At 42.0% G+C, this 15631-nt stretch overlaps 1 protein-coding gene across 6 annotated transcripts in view; it reads right to left on the bottom strand.

Annotated features, from left to right (window-relative positions):
- LOC135884876 (tropomodulin-2) overlaps positions 1-14942 on the bottom strand; it is a 33183-nt gene extending 18241 nt beyond the window's left edge. For all 6 annotated transcript variants that reach the window (XM_065412441.1, XM_065412446.1, XM_065412443.1 and 3 more), the window contains exons 1-2: positions 14817-14942; positions 10716-10872 (exon numbers count right to left, since the gene is read on the bottom strand). In XM_065412441.1, the coding sequence (XP_065268513.1) occupies positions 10716-10872; positions 14817-14942 (283 nt within the window). The remainder of the gene's footprint in view (positions 1-10715; positions 10873-14816) is intronic.
- Positions 14943-15631: the final 689 nt, after the last annotated feature.

The following is a 15631-nucleotide window of genomic DNA, read 5'->3' as shown; positions in this document are numbered from 1 at the left end:
CCTAGCAACACTTCTCAACCTCTCAGCCACATTCCAACAGCATAAAGAGGAATCATTGCCATAACTATGTTCAACAATAAGGACCTACAGAGTAGGTCAGAGCTGCCATTCCAGAGTCCTATATTGATAAAATGCTGATGAAATAATCTTTTGAATTGCTTACTGCACACTCAGCTTTTGTATAACCTAGACAAAATGTGCATTTGATTTTTGTGCCTCTCTACACACTTCTGGATCTGTGTACCGCCCCACTTACTGTAGGCCAATTGTCCTGTTGCACAGTGAGAAATCCATACTGATGAAAAGAGTAGAGTTTGAAATACAAATGGGAGTTTTGGTTCATATTTTTTCCATGCAGCTTGTGTGTATGTATATGTGTGTGTGTGTGTGTATATTTATATATATAAAAAGCGTTTATCAGGCATATGTAATTCTCAGATTGCAGCCTGAGTCTTTTTTGTTCTCTTGCTTTAAATTTTTCTGGTTATTACTTCTTATATTCGATGAATCACTGAAAAAATGAAGTCCTATTTATTCTTGATTACAGAATGTTTGAGTGACCTTTGATGTGAAATTCAGTAATCTTGGAACTCTGCCTTACATAAATTACACACAAGATTCACATTTTCCATCTAAAGTAAAGTATTCTTTCCTTTTGATGTTTACTTAAATTCCTCACTAAAAATACTCTATTTAAAATGTAATTAAATGAATTCTTACCAGCAATACACTGAGTTATAAACAAGAAAACTGGCCAGGCTCAATTCAGTTGAAAGCTGAAAACTAGTAATATAAAAACAGTCTAGTATAACTCCTGTCACATTAATACACCTTTCCATCAGGGACTACTTACCCTATATCAGATTTTATCCCAAACAAAACAAATAAACATACGAAAAACCCCACGACAATCTTATATTAAAAGATCGTTAACTGTGCAAACTCAAGCACTCAAAAGTTCTCATAGTCTCCAAAGTTGCTGTCACAGTGTGGCTGGCTGGCCCCTGTAATTGAAGTAGGTCCAGCTCTGCTGTGCGAGAGCAAGTGCTTCCAATTAGGCCAGTTAAGGAGGGGGAGCTGCATCTGAGTCTATAAAGGGTCAGAGAGCGACCCAGTGAGTCAGCACTGGCTGATGAAGCAGTAGCAGCATCACCGAACACTACCACTATCGCTACCAGAATCCTCTGGGAGGGGAAGCAGTTTTGTTTAAGTCTGGACAGGAAACATGCCTCAAAGGGACTGTGGGTGCTGCACTGTGTCTTTGCGAGCTTGGGAGAAGCCCTGCCACGTTATATGTGGTGGAGAACGCAGACACTGCAATCAGTCCCTGATACAGGGGAAGAGTGAGGAGGATTGCTGGTGCCAAGAAAAAAAGAAAGGGGGAAAGTGAAGCCTCAAGGATTGACTGACCCCATCTAGCTTGGGTAATTAAGAAGATGGAGGAGGTGATCAGCTTATTGGTGATGGTGCAACAGTAGCAGCAGACAACTGTGTTATAGCGGCAGATTCAAGTTATAGTCCTGCAGTTGATGGGCAGTCTGCAAAAGCAACAAAAGGTACAATTTGCCACTCAACAGCAGTGGTAAGAGGCCCACTTCCAGCAACAGGAGTGGCTGCAGAAGCAGCTGGGCCAAGGGACTTAGGGAAATGTGGTTGGTGATGGAGAGGGAAGCTCAGTCTGGCTGGTAACTGGTCTTGTGAAGCTGGGGCCAGGTGATGACCCGGAGGCCTTTCTCTGTATCTTTGAAAGAATGACAAGTGCAGCAGGGGAAGAATGAACACAGCACCTTCCTGATGGGCGAAACACAGGAAGCCTACTGAGCAGTAAGCGACAAGCAGGTGGGCACCTAGCTTGTGTTGAAGGCTGCCTTTTAGATAAACCGAGACTGACTCCAAAGACATGTAGAATCCAGTTTTGGGTTGAACCATTTCCCTGGTAGGAACAACAATGGGTAGTGGCTCAAAGATTATGGGACCTTGTGGTTCCTGGCTAGGCCCCGAGACTAGGTCAGTAGAGAAAATGATGGACCAAGTCATCCTGGAACAGTTCTTAAGGGCCCTTCCCATGGGACCTCAGATCTGAGTACAGCAATATTAGTCTGCCTCAGTGGGTGAGGCAGTCAAACAGGCAGAAGCCGTCTCTGAGGTTGAAGGAGACGAGCATGGCAGAGCAAGAGGAAAGGGAAAGTCATATGGAGAATTTAGCTGCCAGACTCTACCACGTCTCTACTGAGCATGTGCAAACTAAAATTTTCAGAGGCTTATAACTCAGGCAAATTTTCATGGGAATCACAAAAGGCTCAGCCCTGACACCAGGGTGACACTCACCATACAATTTTAAATCCCTGCTCTAAAACATGGAGACTCAACTAAACGGCTGGACAAATTTACTTTGGATCGACAAAATAATGTCTCTCCCCTTCTCCCAATTTTGTTCTTGGCAACAGCTAGACCACTTTAGCTGAAACTTTCAAAAAAAAAATCAGCCTGGAGTAGACACTCGGCATGGAAATTTCAGCCTGAACAGTTTAAATTTGGCAAAGTTATAAGTAACTGAAAACAGGGTCTTATAATGGAAAGTGTTGGGCAACCCTAACCATAGGCTTCACCACTAACAATATTGTAAGGGAGTCTATGCTAGAGGTTACAGTCAACACCAGACATAGGTCTTAAAGCTCCAAAAAGCCTGAAGAAGCTGACAACATTTCAGGCAAAGCAGCCAACAGTATTTTAGCTTTGGAGAGTAAAAACTGACTTTTGTTTATCATCCCAAAACAAAATAAATAAAAGAGTCTTTCCAAACAAAACCTTCTACCAGCCAGAATCTCCTATTAAAATACTTAAACTTTTCACTCTTATCAGCTGTTTGATATTTTAGTTAGGTTTCTCCTCCCGAAGGCTATATAACCCTTAAACATGAATCCATTATCAGAAAAGCACCTACTGTAGTAAAGGGTTGGGGGAAAATGCCCATATTCATTCTGAAAATGACTGTCATTTTTATTGCTGAACGCTGACAGTATTCTTGGCACTATGAGTACATAAAAGATCGATGGTCTCTTCTTGGGAGTAGGGGGGCTGATGACAACAGCTCAGTGAAAAAAGCTCTTGTTTAGTCATTATTTTCCTCCTTTTTTCTTTTGTTTTTCAGCTGATTGAAAAATGTTCACATTTAGTCACATACAGAGAGCGTGGATTTCCCCTTTCCTTCCCAGCACTCATCCTCCTGGGTCTGATCCATTGGAGTCTTTCCACTGACTTTGATGGGAGCTGGATCAGACCCAACATGAAATTGTTTGGCAAGGACAGGAGATATTATAGAAAACAAGGATAATGCTGCAGGACTGACTGGAAACAGCAGTACTGGATGCAAGCAAGGATGTACCCAACTTTTACTACTTACAGTCTAAATTTGAATGGTCATATCTTAAAATGTTTAATAACTGGGTTATTTTTCAGTTACTGTTTGTTAGTGTCACATAGGGGCAACCTCTGCAAGGGAAGCAGAAGGGGAAATGTTGTTAATAATAAATAAACCTGTATTCTCGTAGCACCGAGAGACCTCAAGTAAGGTCGGGGCTCCAACAGGCTAGGTATTGTACATACACCTAGTAAGAGAGAGCCCCTGCCGCGAGGAGTTTGTAGTCTAAACAAAGGCAGAGAGAAAGGTAGGATTATTGTACTTCTTTTAGATACAGGAAATGGGGGGGGGGGGGAAGAAAGATGACATGACTTGTGCAGTCTGTGGCAGAGCCGAGAACTGAACCCAGGTTACTTGATTGCCAGTCAAATGTCTGAGCCACGGGATCATCCTTTCCATTCCCGAAACCTGTTCAATTTTAGCCACAATACGGCCCCTACATAGTCTCATTCCTGTGTCCTGCCAAAGGATTCCTTTTTAATATGATTGAGCCTATGTAGTATCATCATCGGTGTTTAACATTTTGGGACTTAATCCTGCCTTTCCTGTGCACCAAACTCTCATTAACTTACAAGTGATGCAGGGACAGGCCCCATAATTGTACAAACGTGGCTGACAATTGATCCAGCTGTATTTATACACCTGTACCCCGATATAACGCTGTCCTCGGGAGCCAAAAAATCTTACTGCGTTATAGGTGAAACCGGGTTATATTGAACTTGCTTTGATCCACCAGAGTGCGCAGCCCCGCCCTCCCGGAGCACTGCTTTACCGCGTTATATCTGAATTTATGTTATATCGGGTCGCGTTATATCACGGTAGAGGTGTATAATGCAGTGGGTCAATAGGCGTATCTCCTGAACTGGAGTTTATTGCCTCTTATATAAGAATTGCTAGAGCATCTGTTACAGATAAGAGCTAGTCCAAAAACCCACAAAGTAAACATTACGGATTGCCATTCCCTGTGGCTATAAAAATCAGACGTATCTCCCACCATCTCACTGCTGCTCAACAATAATGAACCCCCTGCTAGTGAGACGGCCAGACTAAAAAGGTGTGTTTCACATCAGCTCTTGAAAGTCACCAAACCTCTGCTTTGGCAGCCTGCAAGTGGGAGCAAATTCCAAAAATGAGGAACCTACAAAAGCAATGCCCATTTTCTACACTCTTCAGGCTCAAATCTGGGGACAGACAACCAATACCATTTGGACAGTGATAACTGCTATCATGGGGCATATGCGGAGATGTGGTCTCTGTGGCAACAGAATTCTTGGCCATCTAGGGTGCAATCCTCAAAGGTGCTGAATACTTGGACCCTTATCCAGTAAAGCACTTAAGCATGCGCTTAACTTTATGAACATGAGCAATCCCATTCAAATCAATGAGATTACTCACATGCTTAAAATTAAGCACATGCTTAAGTGCTTTGTTGAACTGGGTGCAGAGCACTCAACATTTTACAGGATTGAACCTTTAGTTCCTTAAAGCAATTAATGTAGCAAGTTAACAAGCTAACCTATGGCAGAGGCCCAAAACTATAATGCAAGCCATATGCTCTGTTGTTTTTGCCAAATACTGCAAGTCCCACATAACTTGGGGACTTGCAGTATTTGGCAAATAAGCATAATAAGCTACAAGGCAACTCTCCATACCCTTAAGTCCCCTTTGAGCTAGTGTTTAATACTTCCTGTGTTCTGACTCCTCTGAATGTCTCCCCATTAGCTTTGGAATTTGTTTTGGCTTGTTGTGTAGCATAATCAAAACCTTATGGCAATGTTAAACATATAAGAACCAATGCAGGCAACTAAATTTCATCTTTCAGCCATCTGGTTGATGCTGGAGGCTTCTTTGTCAAGAACTCCCTGATGAAAAGCTAACAAAAGAAGGCAGAAACACTGGATAAGGAAAAATGATGGACCACAAACTCTTTGAGGAGAAGGGGGAGGAGCTGGATTTTAAACTACATCTCCTTTTTCTTTTCAGCTTGCCACAGACCTTCCATGGCAGGGTAAGCTTTGCATAACGCCCATAGCAACATGTAGAAATGTCACTTAGCAAGTGGAATGCTTCCTCCAAAGGTTAAGCTTGAAAGAATATATTTCCTAGTGGAAGACAAATAACAAAGTGCAAAATAGTGACAAAACCTTAAACAAAGCTTGATGCACTTGAATCCCACTGACATACAGACATCCCTCAAAGGGGAATTGTGCTGGAGGGCATATTGGCTTCTGTGCTTTCCGTTTCTAATTTTCCAGAACCGGAGACCCAAGATCTTAATTTTTAATTAACAGGGTAGCCTTAAAATTAAGATGAAATTGTAGGGCCTGATTCTCATTTTCACTAATGCCTCTTTATACTGCTCCAGCAGTGTAAAGGGGCCAGAAAGTGCGTCTAAATTATATGCACACCCACTTTCCAGCCCCTTTATGTTGGCCGTAGAATTTAAAGGGGCCTTAGGGCTTGTGACTTTTATTCCAGAATAGAGTGTCCCCCTGGGAAGCTATCCTGGAACAGCCATTCAGAATAGTTTACAGCAATAGCTATTCCAGTCAATTTCCCAATGTAGATAAGCCCCTAATGTAATTGAGAATCTAGCCATTAATCTTTCAAAACAATCATGCCATAGTTACTTATTCAATGAGTTTTGCCAAGCTAAATAAGTCTGAGACTAGGAACGCTGGTGCTAAGATCTACAGCCAGCCCTACTTGCTCCTGGTCCTTACACAACATTCATCAGATTTGATCAGCATCACATTAGAAGACTAATTTTACAGCTTGTAGAAAGCCCACAGTACTTGTTTATGTGGTAGATGGGTGTCTCAGTAACATTTTATTGGATTCAAATTACAACGTGCCGTATCTCACCCTTTATGTAGCAGAGAGGGAAGGAGGACAGCAAAATAAGGCAGCGAACACAGGACGAAATTCTGGCCTCATTGAAGTCAATGAGAGTTTAGCCACTGACTTCAGTGTAGCCAGGATTTTGTGTGTGTGAAAACAACCTCTATGGAATGCTCCTGTTAAGACATGCACTTCAGTCAGATGACAGCACACACAGGCTCCAACAGTCCCAGCATGAGGGAATGCCAGGCTTAAAGTTGGCAGATTCTTTCCTGAAGTCATGCACTAAAACCAGCACACAAATTGATGGACAAATCACCAAGTTCTCGGACGCTATGGTGCTGAATGGGACATAATTGTCATTATTGATCTAGTTAGATAGATAAATCTTAAAATAATATAGGAATATAGTCAGTCTTAATAAAGGAAGGCACAGATATTTTCAAGGGATTTGGCCACCAACTTCTATGAGAGTAGAGCAGAGTTCCCTGTTTAGATAATTGCCAAATAGTTACATAATGCAGTGGCCATGAGGTTTCTTTTCATATGTTTTTATCTGCTAAGGCTCACACTGGGGACTTAATCTGGGACAAAGAGCCCAAATGAGGGACACACACAAGAGAAATCAAGGGAATAATTGCTTTAGCATAAAAACACTGGTATAACTATATTCTAATAACCACCTGAATCAGCATTTGTGATGTACTTACTTTACACTAAATAACTAAGATAACAGCAGCTTTGGGTGCAAGGGAAGCTGAGCTGATTCTATGCTGAGGGATAGGTGAGAAGTACAGTTATTTGTGGTTTGTGGAACAGTGATGTTACTAAATCACAGAAGCTGTAAATTAATAATCAGGGTTAATACAACCAGGACATGTTGAAGAATTGTGTGTTTTTAAGAGTATCCAAAGAAAACCTAAAGATGAAAAACTACCCAATATCACATTGCAGAGTGACACAGTGGTGGACAACGCAATGATTAGCCTTACACAGAGCAAGGGCAATCCCGAGGGCGGTGTGAAATCCTGCGCCTCATGGGTAGCAATTTTGTGTGTTGTGTGTGTCAGGTCTGCGAGGGGATCCAAGCAGCGGAAGTTCCAATTCTCTAATGTAGACAGGACAAAAAGGAAACAAATCTTACCTCTAACACTAACTAATCATTAAAAATCAGACATGACTGTGACAGAGCAGTGGAGGCAAAAGACATATTTGGCTTCAAGACTAAGCTTGATAAGTTTATGGAAGGGATGGCATGATGGGATAGCCTAATTTTGGCAATTAATTGATCTTTGACTATTAGTGGTAAATATGCCCAATGGCCTGTGATGGGACACTAGATAGGGTGGGATCTGAGTTACTACAAAGAATTCTTTCCTGGGTGTCTGGCTGGTGAGTCTTGCCCGCATGCTCAGGGTTTATCTGATCGCCATATCTGGGGTTGGGAAACAATTTTCCTCCAGGCAGATTGGCAGAGGCCCTGGGGGGTTTTCGCCTTCCTCTGCAGCGTGGGGCACAGGTCACTTGCTGGAGGATTCTCTGCACCTTTAAGTCTTTAAACCACAAGTTGAGGACTTCAATAGCTCAGACATAGGTCAGGGGGTTGTTACAGGAATGGGTGGGTGAGATTCTGTGGCCTGCGTTGTGCAGGAGGTCAGACTAGAAGATCATAATGGTCCCTTCTGACCTTAAAGTCTATGAGTCTAATATGCACATGCCCAGGGTGGATTGATTTAAAGCAGAGTGATTTAAATCACCAACTTAAATCATGATTCAAATCAGCAAGCAGGAAACTTGATTTAAAGTATCAATTTTAATCATGTTTTGCATTTGTACCTTTTAGTTACTTTCCTAAAGAAAGATTGATTCTCATTGATTAAAATATATTCATTTGTAACTAAATGTAGCCTTTACACTGAATTTAGTACTTCTTGCTAACCAGAATGATATGCAGTATATACATACATTTATTTAAGCAACTATATAGCTTAACACATTTATTCAGATTCTTAATTTTTTACACTTTTTATGTTAGAAAATTATGAATTATATATTGTTTAATAGATTATTTTTTACTTGTGATTTGTGTCAAACTTTAGATGGATGTAAATTGGAATTCAGTTAAAAATACACAAAAACAACATTTTAAAATTATTTTATTAGTTAAATAATACTACCTTAAATGTGCTGGATACATTAGAAAAAAGTTTATCAAAATACATTTTGTATTTAAAACTAACTGCTTTATTAAATAAAGGATGTATCATCTGTCGTTAGTGAATTGAACTGATTGTGTCTAGTCACCATATCCTTCAAGATTTTAGAACTAGTAGATCTTGTCCTTTCATACCTAGTTTTTATTTATAGATTGGATGAGGAAAATAAGCTTTCCTGCTTTTTTAGCTCCCAATCTGTTTCTCAACTTTGAGCTAGTTATTGCCATGAACTTGCTGAATAACCTGAAATGAAGTAAATATTCTCTCTGCACCTCTACAGAAGAGGCTAGTAGTGTCAAAAGCTCTGGTTTAGCACTTCAGCAGACTCTAGTTCCAAGTGCTTAGTCAGTGACTTTCTCCAGTTCAACAATTTGACTTGCTTTAAAATTTTAGCAGCTAGCATTTACTGCTTAATATTATTTTTATTTAATTTAAATAATTTTAATAGATTATGGTAAATGTATAGCTTAACATAGGTTGCCATAATTTCAAATTAAATTTTAAATAGGATTATTTTTTAAAAGAAAAATATATTTAAATTAAAAATACGATTTATAATTGTTTAAAAATCAGATCAAGTTTTTTTGTTTTTGTTTTTTTAAATCCATGCACAGGCCTCATAAGAAGAATCATTAGTCAATAGTAGAAAGGAAATCTGTAGTCGTTTAACATGATATTAACCGATTCTGCATAAGAGGTCACACAAGAGGAGGGGTTAGTAATAAATCCCTGCTTAGATAGACTGGTTTTTCCTTTCTAAACAATATGTGCCCAATTCTGACCTAGTGAAGTCAATGGTAAGTATCCCATTGACTTCAATGAGCTTAGGATCAGGCCTTATGTCATTAAAATTAAAAACCGGATAAGATGCTGGGGAAGAAAATAGGGACGACAATGTGCAATGATCTAAAATAATGCTTCAGTTAGAGAGATCTAGGTGTCATCACTCTTTGAAAAGATTTTTTTATGATGTCTTTTTTTTTTAAAGGAGGAAAATGAAATGTAGTAATAGTAACAACACTTAGCATACAAATAGCACTTTTAGGGTGACCAGACAGCAAGTGTGAAAAATCGGAACAGGGGGTGGGGGGTAATAGGCACCTATATAAGACAAAGCCCCGAATATCAGGACTGTCCCTATAAAATTGGGACATCTGGTCACCCTAAGCATTTTATATCTTCCAAGCACTTTTGTAAACAGTAATTAGAGCCCAATCTTGGTCCCATTAAAATCAATAATTTTGCCATTTATTTTCTTGGGGGTCAGAGTAGGTTGTTAATCATTTAGTCATTGAGTTGGCCAGATATTTAAGCATATTCCTAACTTTAAGCATGCTGCTTTGAAATAAATGGAACTACTCACATGCTCAGAGTTAGGTACATGCTTAAGTACCTTGCTGATAGGAGGCCTTAGGCAAGTGTTAATATTATTTTCAATGTACAGATGAGGAAAATGAGGCAGTGATGTTAAAGGGACACAGTATACTTGAAATCTAGTCAGCTGTTTAAGGAGTGAATTAAAAGTAGTTGCCACTCCTGCCTAAGTCACCTTGCCAATGTTTGGGGTTTTACAATCACTCTTTCCTGTGTTTTAAAATATTTTTCTCTCCTCTGTGGCTATATGGCAAACCCCTATAAAAATAGGAGGAATGATGAAACTGAATGTGTGAATAGTGCTGTCAAATGTACAAAGAAAGCAACTGGAAAAATAATTGTTTGCTCTAATCTCTTTCCTTTACGGTGATCTTAGGTGTTACTTATAGCAATAGGAGGTAACAATTATTCAGAAAGGAGTGTGATATTTGAGTTGACAGTGTCTATTTAAGGGTCTGATCCATAATAATATTCTAGCACATGCTTAACTGTGAGCACATGACTAGACCCGGTGAAGTCAATGGGAGTGCTTCAGTGGTTTGCTGAATTGGGGGGCACAGTGCCCAGCACCTGGCTGGACTGACACCTTCTTCCCCAAGCCCACAGAGGGAGTTGCTATAAGAACTGGGATTAGAACTCCGGAGCTGTTGGCTCCTGGTCTTGTGGGCAGGACACTAGATCACAGATAAAACTAGCGTTTTATTAGGTTTGCTTTAAAAAGTATTTTTGGCTCTAAATTTAAAGCCTATGATTTGGCCTCCATCCACCTCCCCCTGGTTAATTTCCCTGAGAGGCCCCACAGCTGGTAATTAATATGTTCAAATACCACCTTAGTGCAGGCATTGGTGAAGGTGAACCATTACCTTTCTTCTCCCCTGTAAAAGGCACAAAGTCTTCCCTGTCTTTGTGTTCCAGTGCTTGCTTCTCCAAGTATGAAAGGAGTCGATCTCTGTCGAAAGGGCCTGTGGCAGCTTTACTGGTCTGGTCTTTTTGTCGGAAGCCCGCCGGCAGAAGTGCATTCTACCAAAATATATGAGATGCAGATACAGAATCATAAAAACGTTGGTCTGGGAGGGACCTCAAGAAGTCCTCAAGTCTCATGACAGCATGATACTATTAAAACACAGACACCGGTGGCCAGATTTTCAGATCGCATAAATTGTCATAGCTCCACTGACATCATTTGAGCTATGCCGATTTACACTAGCTGAGAATCTGGCCCCTGATGAGGAAGCTTTGGGTATGTAGCATTTCATAGAATCAGGGAATCACAAAAATGTAGGGCCGGAAGGGATCTCGAGAAGCCATCAAGTCCAGACTACTGCGCTGAGGCAGGACCAACTAAACTTAGACCATCCCTGACAGGTGTTTGTCCAACTTGCTCTTAAAAACCTCCAGTGCTGGGGACTCCACAACTTCCCTTGGATGCCTATTCCAGAGTTTAACTATCCTTATAGTTAGAAAGTTTTTCCTAATATCTAACTTAAATCTCCCTTGCTGCAGATCAAGCCCATTACTTTTTGTCTTATCTTCAGTGGACATAGAGAACAGTTGATTACTGTCCTCTTTATAACAGCCCTTTACATATTTGAAAACTTATAATTCTTATAATTATAACTCAGTCTTCTTTTCTCAGGACTAAACATGCCCTGTTTTTTTAACCTTTCCTCATAGGTCAAGTTTTCTAAATCTTTTATCATTTTTGTTGCTCTCCTCTGGACTTTTGCCAAGCCATCCATATCTTTTCTTTTCTGAAGTGAGGCACCCAGAATTGGACACAGAACTCCAGCAGAGGCCTCACCAGTGCCAAGTAAAGTGGAACAATTACCTCTCATGTCCTACCATACAACACTCCTGTTAATACACCTCAGAATGATATTAGCTTTTTTCACAACTGCATCACACTGTTGACTCATATTCAATTTGTGATCCACTATAACCCCGGATCATTTTTAGCAGTACCATCTAGCCCAGAGGTGGGCAAACTACGGCCCGCGGGACCGTCCTGCCCAGCCCCTGAGCTCCTGGCCGGGGAGGCTAGCCCCCGGCCTCTCCCCCGCAGTTCCTCCTCCCCTGCAGCCTCCGCTTGCCCCACCGCTGGTGCAATGCTCTGGGCGGTGGGGCTGTGAGCTCCTGGGACAGCGCAGCTGCAGAGCCCAGCCTGACCTGGTGCTCTGTGCTGCGCGGTGGCGTGGCTGGCTCCAGCCGGGTGGTGCGGCTGCCTGTCCTGGTGCTCTGGGAGGCGCGCCTGTAGCGCCGCCAGCTGCCAGTGCTCCAGGCAGCACGGTAAGAGGGCAGGGAGTAGGGCGGGTTGGATAGAGGGCAGGGGAGTTTGGGGTGGTGATCAGGGGGTGGGGGTGTGGATAGGGGTTGGCGCGGTCAGAGGGTGGGGAGCAGGGGGGTTGAATGGGGGCAGGGGTCCCGGGGGGGCAGTCAGGAAAGAGAGGGGGTTTGGATGGGACAGCGGGGGGCAGTCAGGGGCAGGGGTTCCAGGGGCGGTCAGGGGACAGGGAGAAGGGGTGGTTGGATGGGGCAGGGGTTCTGGGGGGGCAGTCAGGAATGAGAGGAGGGGTTGGATGGGGTGGCGGGGAGCAGTCAGGGGCGGGGGGTCTGGGAGAAGTCAGGGAGCAGGGGTGTGTGGATGGAGCAGGGGTGTGTGGATGGGGCAGGGGTCTCGGGGGGGCTGTCAGGGAACGGGGGGGTTGGATGGGGCAGGAGTCTCGGGGGGGCCTTCAGGGGGCAAGAAGCGGGGGGGGGGTCGGATAGGGGGCACGGGCTGGGCCACGTCTGGCTGTTTGGGGAGGCACAGCCTCCCCTAACCGGCCCTCCATACAATTTCGGAAACCCGATGTGTCCCTCAGGCCAAAAAGTTTGCCCGCCCCTGATCTAGCCAGCTATTCCCCATTTTGTAGTTGTGCCTTTGATTTTTCCTTCCTAATTGCCTTTATTGAATTTCATCGTATTGATTTCAGGCCAGCTCTCTAATTTGTCACGGTCGTTCTGAATTCTTTTCCTGTCCCCCAGTGTGTTTGTAATCACTCTCAGATTGGTGTCATCTACAAATTTTTTATAGAGGCATACGCTCCACTCCATTATCCAAGTATTAATGAAAATATTGAATAGTACCAGATCCAGGACTGACCACTGCAGGACCCCACTAGATACACCATCCTAGTTTGACAGTGAACCATTGATAACTACTCTTTGAGTACAGTCTTTCAGCCATTTGTACACTCACCTTATAGTAATTTCACATAGACTGTATTTCCCTTGTTTGCTTATAAGAATATCATGTGGGACTGCATCAAAGGCCTGACTGAAATCAAGATATATCACATCTATTGTTACCTCTCTATCCACTAGGCCAGTAATCCTATCAAAGAAGGAAATTAGGTTGGTTTGGCATGATTTGTTCTTGGCAATTCTGTGCTGGCTATTCCTTTACTCACAAACTTTAGAGAGAGTGATGCCATGTTTGTATAATGTTCTGAATTTAAACTCCGCTATAGGGTACTTTTTTTTTTAAGTGGAGCCATTTCTTTACATAATATTCTTCAGTGGCAAATAATGTGCAGCAATGTATTGACTAGATGTAACTTTTAAAACTACATTCTCAAGTACTCTCAGACAAATATCTCCTACCCCTTATTAACTGTATTTTTTACAGTAGTGCTAAGGGACCAACTGAGACCCATTGTGCAAACTCTGTACACATAGAGTAGTACAGTCTCTGACCTGAAAAGCTGACAGTTGAAATAAACAGGACAGGTGAAGGGTAGAGGAAAGAGTTAACCTCCCTCCTTTTCTAACTTTACCTACTCTTCTTGGTGTCTCTTTCTCTTTCCAATTCTCCCCTCTTTTTTTTTCTTTTCTATTTCCACTCTTCTTTCTCCATCCCCCCCACTTTTATCCCAGTACAGATGTCTAATATTCAGTAAATAAATTGAGTGTACAGAAAGTACTTACTGGAAAATATGGTTGGTCATTGCCATTACTGGCTAATCTTCACATAGAGTGCTAAGAAACTTGAAATGATTAACCTTTTTTTTCATCCTTATTTTCCCTCCAGTGTCAACCAGAATTGGTCTGCTAGTTTAGGAAATAAAATCATTTCTACTGGCCAGGAAGCTGGGTTGACTGGAATGCTAGCAGTATGGAATGTCTCTGAATAATTTGTAGTGTCCTTGAAAGTACTTTCCAGTTCCATTCCATTCTATCTTGTTCAACATTTGGAACCAATATTTTCTTTTGGTGAAAACTAGCAAACTGATAGTTAAATTCCTAGGTCAATTTGAAAGCTTTGATATTATGCAAGCACCCACAGTGCAAGCTTCCCAGCAACAGTCATATCAGTGACCTCAGCCCCATCTTTCTTAAAGTGAAAGGTAATCTTTTCTCCAGGTCACAGGTTTCTAAGCATACTGTGCATGCCATTTGCAAGTCTGCAACACTACCATATTTTCTTAATGTAGAGCTCTAGAGATATTGCTGCTGTATAATTGAGTGGAGATGACTAGTGTTTGGCTCAGTTAAGTCTTGGCAAAGCAAATTTTCCCCATTTAAAAAAAATTTTTAAGTTGAAAATACAGAGTCAATATATTTCAGAAGTTCAAAAGAATGTGATGTTCACAAACAGATGATGATGATTTGATTATAGATGTGCCTAGAAGCCCCAACCAAACTAAAGCCACATTAGGCGAGGCACTGTACAAACACATAGTAAGAGAATCTCTGTCCTGAAGAAATTACTGCCTAAATAGAGCAGGGGTAGCACAAAGACTTGCCCAATGTCAGACAGCACATCAGTGGCAGAGCAGGGAACAGAGCCAAGGTCTGAGAGTTCCTAGTCTAGTGCCTTATCCTTTAGAACACGTGATCACCTCTATGTGCCTTGAATACAAGTAAGCCTCAGTCTCTTTTACTTCATTTTGAAACATCAGTCCCGTTTCTGTCCCATTACCTACCTCAGGGTCAAGGTCATCAAGAACATGTTCCAATTGTTTCAGCTCTTCCTCCGATAGTTTGCTGAGAATTTCATCTTCATTGATATTCTTATATTTTTCTAACTCCTTTCGGAATGGCAGCGACATGGCTCCTGCAGCACGGCGTCACTCAATGCTTTCCTGAGAAATTTCAACCATTCAGGAGGCAATCTTCTTGGTGTTCCACTCACTGTTAACAATAAGCGGTTGTCAGTGTCTCCTTTTACACTAGACACCTATAGCTCAGAGGGTCACATTTGAATTTTGTTTATGGATTAATTTAAAAAAGGAAACATTTTCTCTGGCTCTGCAGTGTCAGGCTACATCTACACTTGAAGCTAAGGGTATGTTTCCAGCTCAAGCAAACATTCACGCTAGCTCTCACCAAACTAGCATGCTAAATATAGTAGTGTAGCTGCGGGGTACCCGGGAGTACGTACCTATGGGGTCTGGGTGGGCTTGTACTCTGGATGGCTAGCCCACGCAGCCATTCACCACTACCTGGGCTACCACAGCTACACTACTGTTTTTAGCACACTAGCTTGATGAGAGAGTGCAAATATGTCTACTTGAGCTGGGAATCACACTCCTAGCTCCAAATGTAGCCTAAGAGTGGGGACAGTACCATGCCGGCCTATGCAGCAAGTATCCTAGCAATAGGAATTAATTTAGGACAGTGGTTCCCAAACTTTAACAACCTGTGAACCCCTTTCACTAAAATGTCGTGTCTTGCGAACCCCCTCCTAAAAATGAATATTTCCAGGGATTTTCTCCTTTACCTGAGTACAAATTATAAA

Source organism: Emys orbicularis, chromosome 10 (assembly GCF_028017835.1).
Source record: "Emys orbicularis isolate rEmyOrb1 chromosome 10, rEmyOrb1.hap1, whole genome shotgun sequence".
Taxonomy (NCBI): Eukaryota; Metazoa; Chordata; order Testudines; family Emydidae; genus Emys; species Emys orbicularis.
Note: the sequence above shows the minus strand (reverse complement) of the source record. Positions and strands in the feature narration are given on the sequence as shown.